This window comes from Mus caroli, chromosome 2 (assembly GCF_900094665.2).
Source record: "Mus caroli chromosome 2, CAROLI_EIJ_v1.1, whole genome shotgun sequence".
NCBI classification, from domain to species: domain Eukaryota; kingdom Metazoa; phylum Chordata; class Mammalia; order Rodentia; family Muridae; genus Mus; species Mus caroli.
This window is the reverse complement of record NC_034571.1, coordinates 114,205,095-114,220,135: the sequence shown is the minus strand read 5'-3', so window position 1 is coordinate 114,220,135 and position 15,041 is coordinate 114,205,095. Positions and strand designations below refer to the sequence as shown.

At 47.1% G+C, this 15,041-nt stretch overlaps 2 protein-coding genes across 9 annotated transcripts in view; one reads left to right on the top strand and one right to left on the bottom strand.

Moving 5' to 3' along the window:
* Ckmt1a (creatine kinase, mitochondrial 1A) overlaps positions 1 to 4,310 on the bottom strand; it is a 5,383-nt gene extending 1,073 nt beyond the window's left edge. The window contains exons 1-7 of the mRNA XM_021156482.2: positions 3,934 to 4,310; positions 3,158 to 3,356; positions 2,885 to 2,980; positions 2,166 to 2,387; positions 1,955 to 2,040; positions 1,710 to 1,833; positions 128 to 273 (exon numbers count right to left, since the gene is read on the bottom strand). Of these exons, the coding sequence (XP_021012141.1) occupies positions 128 to 273; positions 1,710 to 1,833; positions 1,955 to 2,040; positions 2,166 to 2,387; positions 2,885 to 2,980; positions 3,158 to 3,356; positions 3,934 to 4,085 (1,025 nt within the window). The 5' untranslated portion in view covers positions 4,086 to 4,310. The remainder of the gene's footprint in view (positions 1 to 127; positions 274 to 1,709; positions 1,834 to 1,954; positions 2,041 to 2,165; positions 2,388 to 2,884; positions 2,981 to 3,157; positions 3,357 to 3,933) is intronic.
* Positions 4,311 to 7,277: 2,967 nt separating this feature from the next.
* Positions 7,278 to 15,041, top strand: part of Ppip5k1 (diphosphoinositol pentakisphosphate kinase 1) — a 45,989-nt gene continuing 38,225 nt past the window's right edge. For 5 of the 8 annotated variants that reach the window (XM_029473459.1, XM_029473453.1, XM_029473438.1 and 2 more), the window contains exons 1-8: positions 7,278 to 7,630; positions 11,831 to 11,927; positions 12,193 to 12,367; positions 12,702 to 12,897; positions 13,261 to 13,351; positions 13,579 to 13,664; positions 13,990 to 14,144; positions 14,270 to 14,371. In XM_029473459.1, the coding sequence (XP_029329319.1) occupies positions 12,221 to 12,367; positions 12,702 to 12,897; positions 13,261 to 13,351; positions 13,579 to 13,664; positions 13,990 to 14,144; positions 14,270 to 14,371 (777 nt within the window). In that variant the 5' untranslated portion in view covers positions 7,278 to 7,630; positions 11,831 to 11,927; positions 12,193 to 12,220. Of the gene's footprint in view, positions 7,631 to 7,853; positions 7,896 to 11,830; positions 11,928 to 12,192; positions 12,368 to 12,701; positions 12,898 to 13,260; positions 13,352 to 13,578; positions 13,665 to 13,989; positions 14,145 to 14,269; positions 14,372 to 15,041 lie in introns of those variants that run through there. The other 3 variants (XM_029473448.1, XM_029473440.1, XM_029473437.1) reach the window with 1 other exon arrangement.

Genomic DNA, 15,041 nt, shown 5'->3' with positions numbered 1-15,041 from the left:
CCTGCCTCTGCCTCCCAAGTGCTGGGATTAAAGGTGTGCGCCACCACCGCCCGGCGGACTGGCTCTTTTTAGAGTGTCTCCTCCATCCCCTTCCAAGTCCCCTTTCTCACACCCCCTCTAGCCCCACATATCCTTTACTTTGCTCAGCAGTGGCAGTTTGATGTGGACTCCTGCCCGAAGTCCAGTGCCCAGGTTAGATGGACAGGTCAAGATGTATCCTAAACGCTCATTCCACATGAACTCCCAGCCTCGTTCCTGGATCAGCTTCTCCACCTGTGTCAACAGAGGTTCTGTTGTGAAAAATCAGGGAGGGATGGATCCCTCTTAGCCCCACAGACATTCTAGAACTATGTCTACAACGAGAAACTTGAGGATTGATGAATGACATGCTCTTTGTTGTTGTTAAAACTTATTGTCATCGCACATGGAAGGACCCTTGGATGTTGCATTATATGCATACTGATATGATTGTGGCAGATAGATTGTTTGTGGAAGAAGTTTTGGAGAATGATACATTAAGAGTGACCTGGGAAATGAATAGAAGTAGTAAACAGGACAGGGAGTTCTCATGCATCAGTAACATCTTTGACAAAGAGCAAAGGGTCCCTTTGGACATAAACGAGGTGCTAAGGCAGGAGAGCCTACTCTTAGCTATAAAAGGAACATGGATAATAGAGCAGGGAGACATGAGAAGGTACAGCAGAGAAGCCAGATTCACAGGTACGTGTGAGAAGAGGGGGACTTCAAGAGATATTCTTGCTTTCCTGACCACCATAATGACTATGGATGGAAGAGACAGGGGCCCGCCAGAGCAATAGACAAAAAGACCACACTACCTAAAGATGATGCTCTGTAACTCAGAAGGATTTTTACATGCTAAAGCTAACCCTTATTATAGAACAATTCCTCTGCCTACATTATTTCATTTAGTCCTCACCTTTATAGATAAATAAACAGAGTCATATAATTAAAGAGTATCTCTCTACACACTCATAGAACATTATCCATTCCTTGCCGAAAATAGTATGAGCTTCCTGGCTAGAATCTAAAAGAGAAGTACCCTCTCTTTACAAGTCCAAAAATAAAACTGTAGATACAAGAAAATACATTAAGGATCAGATCTATGGCAGTTTCTAACATAGACTAAATATAGAGACCCTGTCCATGCAAGCCTGCCCAGTCACCTCTCATCCAGAACCACACATTCTAGAGCTTAAGCCAGTTCAGCCTCCACCTTCCCTAGTCTCTCTAGCACTTTCTGCTTAGAGCCTAGATACAATGCTAGATCTCCAGAGTCAAGGCTCACCTTGGCTCAGAACTGGGGGATGTATCATGAACAAACCAATCAATCTCTCACGCCCTCCGTCAGCCCAGGCTCAAACGTTCTCCTTAACTGCACATAACCACCTCCCACCACCCACCCCGGCGCTGGCTGGCTCGGTCATTGGCTCCTTCTTTTCATTGGCAGAGATTACGCTTAATTTCCTTCCTTAGGTTACTGACACTCTTTCTATTTTTAGAGTAACTATATGCCCTGGTTTTCCAAGGATGGGCCTGGTTTGTAACTATTATCCTAGCATGATAATGACCCTTCCTGCTATCAGAAATACTCTGGGTTGACTGACAAGCGATATAGCCAATCTAGCTATGCTGCTGTGTGGTATTTCTCATTTCCTCTCCCCTAGCTCCCTGGTATACCCTTCTCCAACCTCTTTGAGGCCCCGGCAGAATCTTTCAAACACTCTCTTCATGTTGCCGCCTTTCTCCATAGAGATGACCCGTGTGTGGTCCTCCTCATTCACCCAGATCAAGAAACTCTTCTCATTGTTGTGCCTGAGGGCAGGATAGGTATAGCCATCAGTGGGCAAGACAAGCACTGGGGTAGATGGAGAAAAAACTTTGCACATACAAGGGAAAATAAAAAACAACCCAAAAAAGTGTGTTGGTTCCATACCAGATCCCTCGAGCATCAGGCCAGTCTCGAGCCATTCCTGCTGCAGTCAGCAATGGGGACACAGGTTTATCAAACAGAAAATGGTCCTAAGGAGAATAAAGGGATTGGGTTTAAGAATTCTCACAGTACCATCCAGGCCATCTACCTTTTCTGGTCCACCCTCCCCTCCACCTCTTTTTCCACAATCCCGTTCCCTGTCAAGGGTCCTCACATCAATAAGCTGCTGCTGTTCGGCCTCTGTCATCTCACTGAGCCTATAGTACCGTCCAGCCAGGTCACCCTTCAGGCCACTCAGAGCATCCACCACAACACGTTCTACCTCTCGTCGCTCTGCCCGCGTGCAGGCTGGTGGGAGACTGAGTCCCCTGATACTTCGGCCAGTTCTGACTCTTGAAGACAATACATACCTCTCATCAAAGTTGCCAGAACGGATCTGAGGAATAAGAGAAATGACTATAAATCACAGAAACACAGCAGGTGGGAACTCTTGGGGATTATAAAGCAGGCCCCAGAAGGAAGGACACATTGGACAGGCATGCTAACTGAAAACACTGTGGTCATTTCTCCACATTTCTCACTTTGGGTACAGCCTTTTTTTTTTTTTTTTTTTGGTGGAGGGAGGAGTCTCTTCTGAGCCATCTGAGAGCTGAGATTACAGGTGTGAGCCACCACACCCAGCCAAGACATAGTCACTTCTTAAAAATTCTTTCACCATTTTGTACTTTGATCAGATTCTCCTCAACTCCATTATCCAGACTCTTATCCACTACGTCCTCCTATCTGCTACTCTTCAAGATATGCAATTCTTTCTCTTATCACTATAGAAAGCTCAGCAGTCTAACCCTGAGTCAGGAAACAAGGTGTAATGATTGGAGATACAGAACGTTGTGCACAAGGTTGCACATATCGGAAGTGTCACATTTGGCTCACTTTACTGGCATCAAGGTCAGTGGTGTGCTTCATTGTTCTGGGGTCATATCCATTATGCCGCTCTTGGATCACAGGGTCAAACAGTTCAGCAAATACCTGAAAAGGAGTTGAGAGGAAGAGGCGATTATAAAGAAGAAACTCCTTGCTACACTTGAGTTGTAGATTGATATCACTGGGTCGGAACGTTTGAGTATAGACAATCCAGAGTCTTGAGGGAACAGACATGAGGGATCTTTAGGAGGAAGGAACTGGGATTTCTGAGGGGCCCCCTACCTCATAGGTCTCCTCATCTCCAGCCACCATGCCCACAGTCTTGATGAAGGGGTGGCCAGGGTTGTCCACTCCAGTCTGGATGCACTGATCTAGTGTCCAACCAGTGGGTGTGGTCTTGTCGCAGAGCCGTGCATAGACTGCTGGGGTCAGGTGACTGGCCATGCAGTTGTTGTGCTTTCGGAGGTCTGGGTACTCAGCGCTGGGAAGGGGGTACCCAGTAACCATGGAGGGAGGGCACAGGAGCCTAGACCTACTGATGTCAGCTGGGAGCTGTCCAGTGAGCCATGTCTGGCTTTGCTCGTTGGAAGGAGGGGGAATTAGAGGTAGGCTAAATCTTGATAATCTCTTCAGGGATTCCCAGGGTCTTTTCTTTCCTAATAGTTCTAACACCTCAATTCCCCCTTGTTTACAGAGTTGTTTTTCTCTAGTGAGCACAACATTAGAGATGGGGGAGGGGAGAGACTCAGGAGAATTCGGGAGAACAAGGAGAATAGGTCGAGATCAAATTAAAAAAAAAAAGCTTCTAGTCATCCAAAAAGGATTGGGCAGTGGGTGAACCTAGAATTTGCAAAGGTAAAGCTGACGTGGAGGCAGTGACATCGGGTGACATGTCCTTAGACATGTTCTTCCCTTACAGGGCTAGGATCTCCAAACTGTACAGGAAATCCATCTTCGAGGCCCTGTCTTTTGCTCAAGTCATCCTCTCTACCTGTTCGGTTCACATCACCACCACTACCACTCCCAGCCCCCACCTCGTGCATCTCAGGCTCTAATACCTCGGGGGATACAGTCTCCTCCGTTCAGCAGCGGCAGCTCCTACAGATTCCGGGCGGAGCAGAATCCCGGCGGTAAGAGACCCAGCTCCAGCCAAAGCCAGGAGCCTGAGTCCGGGGCGGGCAGACAGCAGACGGGAGAAGGGACCAGCCATGGCTTGGGGATGCGGCTACAAGGATTCGGAGCAGGATCTGGCGCAAGTCAGGAACTAGGAGGGAGGATGCAACCGGGTAGAGATAGGATGGAGCTGGGTCGGAGACTGGACCCAAAATAGGGGTCACGATCAAGGCTGAAGCTGAAGTGGCAGCCGGTGCCTACCAGGCTGCAGGAGAAGCGCAGCGAAGCAAGGAGCCAGCCAGAGGAGAGGGAGGCCCCAGCCGCAGTCTCCAGGGGTGGGGCTCACTCAGGCTCCGCCTTCCCGCCTGCCACCGCGCTAGGTGTGCGGGGGTGGGGTTGGGTAGCACTAGCCAGGTAATTAAGAAGACCGGAGATTCACTCCCTGAGGCTGGAGACAGACGCCCACCAAGGATGAGGGTGGTCAGATTTCAGCACTAAGTAGAGGACAGCACCACGGGGATTCCCGAACCTGAAACCCCCCTTCTTTCACACCCTCTCTGTTTAAATCTGAAACCCAATCTGTCTATTTTCTGGGTTTTGGGGGTGGGGGTGGGGAGGTTGACATTGCCAGCCTCTTTTCTGAATTCGATCTGCACGCCATCTCTCCATTTTCCCCAGGAGAGTCAGCCGCAGGAAAACCACAGAATAAACAGATAGAGGAGGAAGACTGAGTGAGCTCAGGGGAAAGACACCACAGCCTCAAGGTCACCTTCCCCTAAGAACCAGGAAGAGCACTAGGGAACTCCCTGCTACACCTATGCTTTCCTAATAAGGATGACAAAGGATCCCTTAAGAATCAGAAAGCTATTGGCTCTTATCCCGTCTATTCTGTCTCCCAAACTCACTGCCCCCAAGTCTTCAGCTTGGCTATTTTCTGCCTCTCATTGGGGCCCTGCTTTTTTTTTTTCCCCTCTACTCTAACCCCTGCTTCACCTTTGATCTTTTATTTCTCTTCTTCTTTTCCAGGCTTAAATCTGTTTGCTGTTCGAAGGACTCTTCCTGAGTAGTGTCTGAAAGCCTACCTGTTGATTGCTCTGGGTGTGGGGCTGGGGTTGGGCAGGGAATGGTGAGTTTCTTCTTCCTTCTCTTCCTTCTTCTCTGCAGCTGGCAGTTCCTGGACTGGAGGGGGAATATAAAGAGAGGAGGAGGGTGTGGTGAGATGACTGGGTGTGGAATGGAACAGGCAGGCACAGGTCTCCCGAACCACTCGTGCTTCCTCTCTTGGCTCGCTAAAGCGGTTTAATCTGGAGTGTGAAGGCTGGTAGGATCCAAGGGCATAAGGTCATCAGGGAGGCTCTGTCTTCTTCCTGGTCCGCTCTCTCTTTTGCGAAGTGCACACTCAGACTCTAGAGGGTTCGTTTCCACAGCTACGTGCTGGGCTAGGTGCAACTTGATTTTATTAGTGCAGGAAGGGGAATGAAAGCTGAAGCTGAGATAGAGACCTGAGGTTTGGGTGTGGAGGGCCAGCCAAGGCAAAGCAGACATATTGCCATTAATATGTCTACCTTCAGCTTCCTGATGTTCCAGAAGTCAGTAAGATATTTGGAAGTTGTAAGAAAGTACTTGGGAAAAAGAATTACCCTTCATAATCCCCACTGGCCCAACTAATATACATCCCTTTATTTCCCTCAAGTCCCCACCCCCTATAGCTCCTTTCTGACCGTTCTCATTGGTGAGTATCCTTAGGAAGAATCCATTTCACTTTTGGTTCTATTACTTAAGCCTCTTCTCTTGGTAAAATAACAAATTTTCCGAGAATAGAGATCTACTGGTGGAGGGTCCTTATTTTTGGAGAGGGGAAAAAAAATGTTACCTGTGCTGTGGGTGTTCATTATCCAGGTTAAGAAGTAGGTATGAGTAAGTGAATATAATTACTTGGGATGGTGTATATTTACCCAGATAAAAGGAGGAGATAGTCTTCGAGAGCAATTGGGCTGTTATTTGGCTGAGAAGGTGTTCAGGAGGTGGGGTGTGGGAAGGGAGGCTAACAGAAGAAGTAAAGGCAGCCAGGGTACAGAGACGTCATTCAAATTTGGAAAATGCCTTCCTATGGGAAACAATAGCTCTTCCAAGAGGACTCACCGATTTGTGCACTTTTTTTATTCTTTGTGAGGCTCAGTACGTCAGTGGGGTCGCTGGAGGCAGTTTACAGCTGGGAGCTGCGGTAATTACTCGCTCCCAGGGTTGGAGTGGTAGAAGAGGAATGAGTCTGAGCACTAACTATCATTGATTCTTTGTAGATTCTGCTCTTAGAATCTATCTCTATCAATTCAGGAAGCCTGGGACAGAGGTTTCAGTAAGATGAGGCATCTAACTAGGACAATTCCAAGGTCCCCAAAATTATAGAGAACAAATTGGGGGCACTCAAACTCCTAAATGAAGATTCAAGGTCAACAATAACAAATGCATAAATAATGCTTTCATATCATCAGTATCATCAATTCTTTTATGATAAGAAATGTCCTTTACTGGCTCATGTATTGGGGTTTGGTTAATTACCAGCTATTGCAAAAAGCTCAAAGGGGCTCTACTCTAATTAATGGATTTATCCCTTGATGGATGAATAATGTGGTAAGATTACTGGGACATGCTGAAAGCGAGGATGGGAGGCTTAGCTGGAGAAAATGGGTCCCTGTGAGCACGCCTTGGACAATACATCTGCCCTTTGCCCATTCATCCCTCTCTGCTTGCTGTCAGCCAACAAGCAAGTGGCTTTTACCCAGCCACCATTTATGTTCTGCCTCTCCTCATGGCCCAAGCAATGGAGCTAAGGAGCCAAATGCCTGAAACCCTGGACCAAAATAAATCTCTTTCCCCATAAATTTTCTCAAGTACTTTGTCACAAGCAGCAGCACTGTGTCTATTAAGTATTTAGTTCCACCCTTACAGATAAGCAGAGTGGAGCCTCTGGGAAGTCAAGTGACTTTCCCAAGGCTACGTGGTTTTAAAGATATGAGCAGGATTCAAACCCAGCGTTTCAGATTCCAAGGCTAGAGAACAGAGAAGAAGCAGGATGTGGAGGCAGAATCCAGTTTTCTCAGTTTTCCTTGCCCACCGTTTGCTTGTATCTTTTACAAATTAGTTTCTTTATTCCTCCCCTTAACTTCTTCTATCTGCTTCTCTGTTTGTTTAAGCGTTTGTCTCCAGCATCCCTAGCGATTCTCAGCTATGTCTATATTTTCAGCTTATGTCTATCTTTAATCGCACTTGGTTTTGCTTTACAGGAAAGAAAGACTCGGTTCCCCGCCCCCCCCTGGAGGAGGTGCAACGTCACAAACTTTGCCTCTTCTCCCTGTGTCTCCATTCCATTGGTCTCGCTGGTTAGCCTTTCTAGAGACCAAGGTTGTGGACTGGCAGGCAACGCAGTAGGAAATCAAGAGGCAGAGCAGCATCAGGTTGCATTCCCCTATACGGCCACTAGGAGCCACCCTCCTCCATTCTGAGGCTCCGGCCAACGCAGCCTGACTGTTGCCGGTGCGCGCCCTCTGCGGATTGGCGGGACCGCAAAGAAGTCGCGCTTTGATTGGGCCGCTGTCAGGTGTCGCTGCCGGCAGGTTCGGCTGCGCGAGCGGAGGGAGGCGGGTGAGTGCGGGCCGGGGGCGGTGGGGGAGTGGCTGGGGCTGGGGGCGGTATCGGGAAGGGTGGGCTCGGCGAGGGGCTCGGCCTGCGCTCGGGGCCGTGGGTAGTCCCGGGTGGGGACAACTTCGGAGTGGCGCAGCCGGGAGGCCCCAATGTCAGCGTAGGGAGAGCGAGGCGGGGACGGCGGGGGCGGGCAGAAGCGAGTGCAGTCTGGATGGGAGGGCGGGATTTGTGACCCGGCGCCGAGAGAGAGAGGACGGCCGAGGGGGTCAGTGGGAGAGCAGACGGGTGTGGAGGGGTCCGAGGGAGTAATAAGGAGAACCTGGGAAGATGGAAGGCTTGCAGGGACAGGGCTGGGGACTCTGGGAGGAGGAGAGGGACTGGATTGTAGGGGAGGGGGCTGAGTAGAGGGTCGTGCGCTAGAAGCCGTGGGAAGGAAGGTCCAGCGGGGCTGGATGTAGGGGAGGTGAGGGAAGGAACTGGCTGGCCAGGGGAGAGGGTCTGCTGAATGCTGGGGTTACTGTGGAGAGGAGGTGAACCTCCTGGACGGCTAGTGTGAGGAAGGAATGGCCCTCGGGCGGTATAGGGGATCATTAAGTGTTTATCATTAACTGAAAGATGCTACCAAGTGTACCTTGGAGGCTGAAGCAAGAGGATTCTGAGTTCAAGGCTATCTTGAGCTACATAGATTCGGTCTTTTAAAAAAAGTGTTAACAAGGGTGATGACTCATGTGCAGGTTTGAAGTGTTGTTTACTTCTGATCACTGAGTGGGAAAATCGGCTGGATTCATTGCATTAATTAGTGATTGGGGTGCAGCAGTCAGGGTGGGGAGTAAGGTTAGGGGAGTCAGTGAAGAGCCATTATCACAGGTGGGGAGAGGATAGGATGAGTGAGCTGATAGTGAGAAGAAGCAGCAGACTCGTGTCAGAATAAGGAATATGTCGGAAACATAAAAACTTGCCCTAGGAAGGAAGTGGGAAGCAGGCAGAACGTTTCACGCCTGTAATCCCAACACTTGGGAGACTGAGTTTGAGGTCAGTCTGAGCTACGGAGTGAGACCTTGCCTCAAAATAACCAGTAAAAAAGAGGTGCACAGGCTTGGGGGTTCACTTTTGAAGGTGGGAAAGCCTAATATTGGTAGTGCTGTGAGAAATAAGTAGTTTTATTTACCGTTGTTGGAACCTCTCTCAAATGCAAGGTGATTCCAGAAAAGTAGAGAACTATGTGAGTGCTCTCAATCCTAAGAGCTAAAGCAGTCACAGTTCACCCTTGCTGGATACCCTTCTTTAGGTCTGATGTAGTATCAGTGTTCCCTACATTGCCTCCTTGCCACCCCCCCCCAGCCCTTCCCTCTTTTCCTTCCACAGTAAGACTGCCCTTTAGCCCAGTGTAGGATTCTTATGCAACAAAGTTTGGGGAGACGATAAAGGGGAAAGAACACAGAAAGCAGAAAAGTGGTTTTGGGAACATCACATTAAAACCCCAGCTTGTCCCAGAAGTGCATCCACGTAAGCCCTGGCCCTGTCATAGCTATTCCTGTCAGGCTATTTTTGCTTTGTTAACTTGGAATTTGGACCTTCATCTTCCTTCAGTCTATGTTTGAGAACAGACTTCTCCATCCTGTTATTTCCCATTACAGAGTTGTAATAGAATTCCAAGAATATGGCTGGATATTGTTTAAAACCAAAAACAAAACAACACAAAAAGCAGGGAAGACTCAGAGGGCAACAGGGTGAGGAATCTTAGACAAGAGGAGGACTCCTGCTCTAGAAAAAGACAAAGAGTGTGGTGAAATTCTAAGTGAGGAAGTTGTGAGATATCTTTGGGAATGCCACGGTTAGGTCACTGAAAGGGAATTCAGAGAAATGGTCCGTCAGTCAGGAGGAGTGTGTGTGTGCAGGCTGCAGTGCATAACTGGAGAAGCTGGAGCTGCATAGAAGAATGTTCTGGGCTTGTGGTGGTTGAGCAATAGGCATCAGATGATGAAGACCGAGAAGACTGAGGTCTACATAAAGGTCATTTACAGTTTTCTAATCAAAGCTGCAACCCTATGATCATGGAAGAATTTCAAATTAAAACACAGAAATTATTGAAGGCTTTATAACTCTGTAGTAAGTTAATTTAATCAAGGAGTTCTTGGCTTCGTTAGAGTTGTCAGTGTTTCTGAGAACTGCTGTGGAACATGGAAAATGTCTGTTGAGTGACTCCTTTTATTTTTGGAAAATAATAATAGTTGCTCATACTGTTACAATCCACTACTAGCAAATATTAGCCTTGTGTGTCTTTGCTTCAGATTGTTTTTGAGCTTTGAAAATAGACGTTTATTTATAGGCCATGTTGTATAGGTGTCATGAGAAAGTCTTACTGCCGTTCTCTTTTCTTCAAAGGTAGCCACGGTTACAAATTAGCTATCTTTTCAGTCCATTTTTAAAAATAATGTATTTATTTATTTTATTTATAGGAGTACACTGACCCTATTTTCAGACACCAGAAGAGGGCATCTGATCCCACTATAGATAGTTGTGAGCCACCAGGTGGTTGTTAGGAATTGAACTCAGGACCTCTTAACCACTGAGCCATTGCTTCGGCCCCTATTTCTATTTTGTTTTTTCACATAGGTCTCACTGTGTAGTTTTAGCTGGCCTGGAACTCACAATGTAGACCAGGATAGCTCTGAACTCACAGAGATATCCTTGCTTTTTGCCTCCCAAGTTCAGAGATTAAAGGTATATGTTACCATGCTTGAATTTAGTGTACTTTTAAACTACTACTAACTGGGGGCTGGAAAATGGCTTAGTGATTAAGAGCACTGTTTGTTCTTTCAAAGGACCTGGGTTCTATTCCCAGCACATGGTGCCCTCTTCTGCCTACATGGACACTATATAAATGTGTACATAAACACCCTACAGGTAGAACACCTGTACATGTAAAACAGATGCTTCAAAACAACAAAACCCACCAGCAAACCTGTACTAATTGCTTTTGCAGTCATAAATAGCACATGGTATTTATGCAAATGAATTGTGTTACATCCTTGGCAGTTTGAAGTCGGGAACTGTTGCATCTAACTTATATGTTTGCTACATCTGTGTATGGAGCCACAGCACACTGTGGAGGTCAGAGGACAACCTGTGGGAGCCAGTTCTCTCTCCACCATGTAGGTCCTAGAGTCCAAACTCAGATTGTTAGGCTTGGCAGCAAGCGCCTCCATCCACTGATCTATCTAGCTGGCCCTCCTTCATTTTAAAAATTTAGTATTAGGGTTTTTTTTTTTCTATATCCTGCATCATATTTTCCCATTCTTTTCCTTGTGGCATCTGGAGATGTTTTTGTGTGTTTCTTATCTTCTTTCTTCCTACCTTCCTTTCTTCCTTTCTTTTTTTTAGTTTAATATAGAAAAGAGAAGAATGTCCTTGTGTGCATTCGCCTGTGTAGGAGAGTCTTCCCATGGCAGTCTAACCCCCTTGGTGATGCTAACAGTTCAGACAGGATCAATCCTGAGCTAGAATATACATTTTAGAATTCTTGTGGCATTCCTGTCGTCTGCTCATGAGATACCAGCGTAGCACCTTTCCTGTCTAATAACCAGAAATGTCTCCTGACAGATGTCTTTCTGGTACAGCAAGACACTAGAGTTTCCATTAAAATTCTAGGTGTATGCATGCAGACGTGGAGCTGCCTGCTCTTTCTGATCCAAATTCGTAAGACAGTCTTACCAATATGACCTTTTTTCCAATGTAGCTGCTGCTATGGAGGACCTTGTCCTAGACCAGCATTGGTTTGGCAGTCCTAGAGGACAGTGAATGGACCATTGAGATTTCAATTTGAGAATGGATTGAAAACTGCTTTGTGGATGGTTATCTCAACCCCCCAACCAGCACCAGACTTCTTTCCTTGAACTGATTCTGTGAATTTGGATATCTGTCTGTTAAGGTGTTGGGGGTGAAGGAGAAAGTGATGCACAGATATTAATGTTCTGATACAATGCTTAGGGTGGATGGTGTTCTCAGTAAATGTTTGTCGAATAAATAACATGTGATAATGAAGATGGAGTTTAAAGGCAAAAGCCTCTGAGTTTTGCTTTCCTCTGCCCTTGAGTGAACCTTTGGTTCTAGCAGTGCTGTGGGGGTGGAGAGAGCTGAGAATATTGTGGAATAAATCCTGTGTTTGAAGTAAATGTCGGTCTAACCCTCTCTTGGTAGGAACCAACAGTAGCCTTCCTGGAAGAACTGCCTCTTCTCCTTGCTGCCTGGAGTTAACATTGTTTCCTGCTGGCAGAATCAGTGACATGCCAGCACTGTAAGGCTTAAGCTGCTGATCCTCTTACCAGTTCTTGGCTGGGGTCGGGTAAACAGGGGAGGAAAGGAGTCATCGCTTCCCTCTTACTCCTCTTTAGTCCTGTCAAGTCACATAGTTTCCTTTCTTGTTGGTCCTTTCCATGGCTTTGTTTCTGTTCCCTCTTGTACCCTTGTAGTTCCCTCTCAGTGTCTAGCTCCCTGTATCCTATCCCTGCCCACTGGAAGGAAGCTTGGATTCTACACTAACAGGGGACCCTCTTTTGCAGAGCGGGATGAGTGGGTGTTCCGGCGGGGATGTGGTCCTTGACGGCCAATGAGGACGAGAGCACTACGGCCCACTTCTTCCTTGGAGCTGGAGATGAGGGGTTGGGCACCTGTGGACTAGGCATGAGGACAGAAGAGAGTGACAGTGAACTCCTTGAGGACGAGGAGGATGAGGTGGTAAGTCTAGGCAAAGGGACATGGCTTGGTGTCGGGGCCCCTGTTTACAAGACTCCCTCTTGTAAACAGGCTCTATCCTGCCTTGGGGAGGGTCAGTAGAGATTGGTGGATTGCTGCTCTGAAACCCCTGTGCAAATGCCCCTCCTCCTTTTGTCTTATGGTCACTACTTCTTCTTTTGAAGAAGTCCTTTCTACAGTGTGTCTTCTGTGGTAGTCATCCTTTATCCCTTAGGTCCAAAGTCCTGACAAGAGACTGCCCTTGAAAGATGTGTGACAATGTTGGAGGTGACATAGGTGGGAATCTGGAATTCTTGATAGCACTTCTTTTCTATAGCCCCCAGAACCTCAAATTATTGTTGGCATCTGTGCCATGACCAAGAAATCCAAGTCCAAGCCAATGACCCAAATTCTAGAGCGACTCTGCAGATTTGACTACCTGACCGTTGTCATCCTGGGAGAAGATGTGATCCTAAATGAACCTGTGGAGAACTGGCCGTCCTGCCACTGCCTCATCTCTTTCCACTCCAAAGGTTAGGGACTGGGAAGGATGAGTGGCGGTGGGCATGGAACCCTTGCTATACCATTCGTAAGAGGCTGTTGGCCTCTCAACACACAGGAGAGCCTCCTGTCTCAGGGTTTGCTGCGTGTGGCTTAAGGCCCATGCTGCAGCCTCACAGGGCGACTGCAGGATACTTAGGTCGTGGTTAGACTTAGATCCTCCATGTGATTGGATTCATTTTTCCTAATGGATGTCCTAGACTTGAGGAGCTGGGCCAGTAAGCCCTGGGCAGGGTGTGTGGAAGAGCTCAGTGGTGGCTGCTGGCTCTCCTGCCACACCTCATGCCCACTGCCTCTCACTTTCTTTGGTGTCTCCATTTTCCCCTCCATTACAGGCTTTCCTCTAGACAAAGCTGTGGCTTACTCCAAGCTTCGAAACCCCTTCCTTATCAATGACTTGGCCATGCAGTATTACATCCAAGATAGGTATGGCTTCCTGCGGACCAGAGGGGTGGGTAGCCCTGAAGTGCCCATTTTAGGGAGCCTATTTTGGGATAATCAGAGTCAAACAAATATGTTTCACTTTTTTTTTTTTTTTTTTTTTTGGTATCATATCCTATTGAGTTCTGGTTCCCTGTGCAAATAAAACTCCTAGCCTCTCCCCTTAGTAAGCCCTACTTTTTCTACCTGGCTAATTTATTTGGGGGTGATAGGAGGGAGGTGTACCGGATCCTACAGGAGGAAGGTATTGATCTGCCACGATATGCTGTCCTCAACCGTGACCCCGCCTGCCCTGAGGGTGAGTACCTGGCTGTGTCTGATTGTTCCCTGCTTGATATTCATGATTTAGCCCAGTATTTGTCCTTTAAACATCTCCTGTATACATATCTGTGTGGGCCTTTGATTGTTGGATTGTAGGTAGACTCGTGGGTCTTTAGACAGAGCCTTTGAACTGTTATATAGATATTATTATATCTAAATACCATATGTAAGCATCAGCATATCTGTTATAGGACATGGTCATAAAAATTTAAAGGTTATATAGATTAAAAGCCCAGGGAAGTAGAAGTTGGAAATACTTTCCAACCTTAGGCCCCGAGAACGATCACACGCCCATCTTTCAGAGTGCAGCCTGATAGAAGGGGAAGACCAGGTGGAGGTTAATGGAGCTGTTTTTCCCAAGCCCTTTGTGGAGAAGCCAGTGAGTGCAGAGGACCACAATGTTTACATCTACTACCCCAGCTCTGCTGGAGGAGGAAGCCAGCGCCTCTTCCGTAAGGTGGGAAGATATTTGAGAATCTGGGACGTCGAAGAACAGAATGCAGTTGTTGGGGAAGGAGAAGGGATTTGTGGATAAAGCCTGGAGATTGAGGCAATATTGTCCCCCTTCTTTTCCTCCTAAAGATCGGCAGCCGGAGCAGCGTGTACTCTCCTGAGAGCAGTGTGCGGAAGACAGGATCATACATCTATGAGGAGTTCATGCCGACAGATGGCACAGATGTTAAGGTTATGGTGGATGCAGAGATTTAAGATGTCACGAGTGTCAGGGTGGGAGTGAGGTGGTTGGGAAGCCTGTGTGAATGGGAGCTTTGAGGATAGAACAGGATTTCAGTTGGCTTTAGTACTCAAGTAAAGATAACAAGTGAGATAGAGACCTTCTCATTTTCACTTTCAGAGCAAGAGCAAGGTGCCACAGTAAATCATATAAAGTTGGTAAATTATTAGTTTATTAGGGCTAAACAATACAGCTAGAGTCCTAAGGAGAAATAAGACTCAGTGCTAAAATTATCAGTCTCTGTATTCTTTTTAAAAAATGTCTCATTACATTTATTATTTGTGTGAGTGTGTGTGAGTGTGTGTGTGAGTGTGTGTGTGTATTGTGTGAGTGTGTGTGTGTGAGTGAGTGTGTGAGTGTGTGTGTGTGTGTGTGTATTGTGAGTGTGTGTGTGAGTGTGTGTGTGTATTGTGTGTGTGTGAGTGAGTGAGTGTGTGAGTGTGTGTGTGAGTGTGTGTGTGAGTGTGTGTGTGAGTGTGTGTGTGGTGTGTGTGAGTGTGTGTGTGAGTGTGTGTGTGTATTGTGTGAGTGTGTGTGTGAGTGTGTGTGTGAGTGTATGAGTGTGAGTATTGTGTGTGTGTATTGTGTGTGTGTGTATTGTGTGTGTGTGAGTGTGTGAGT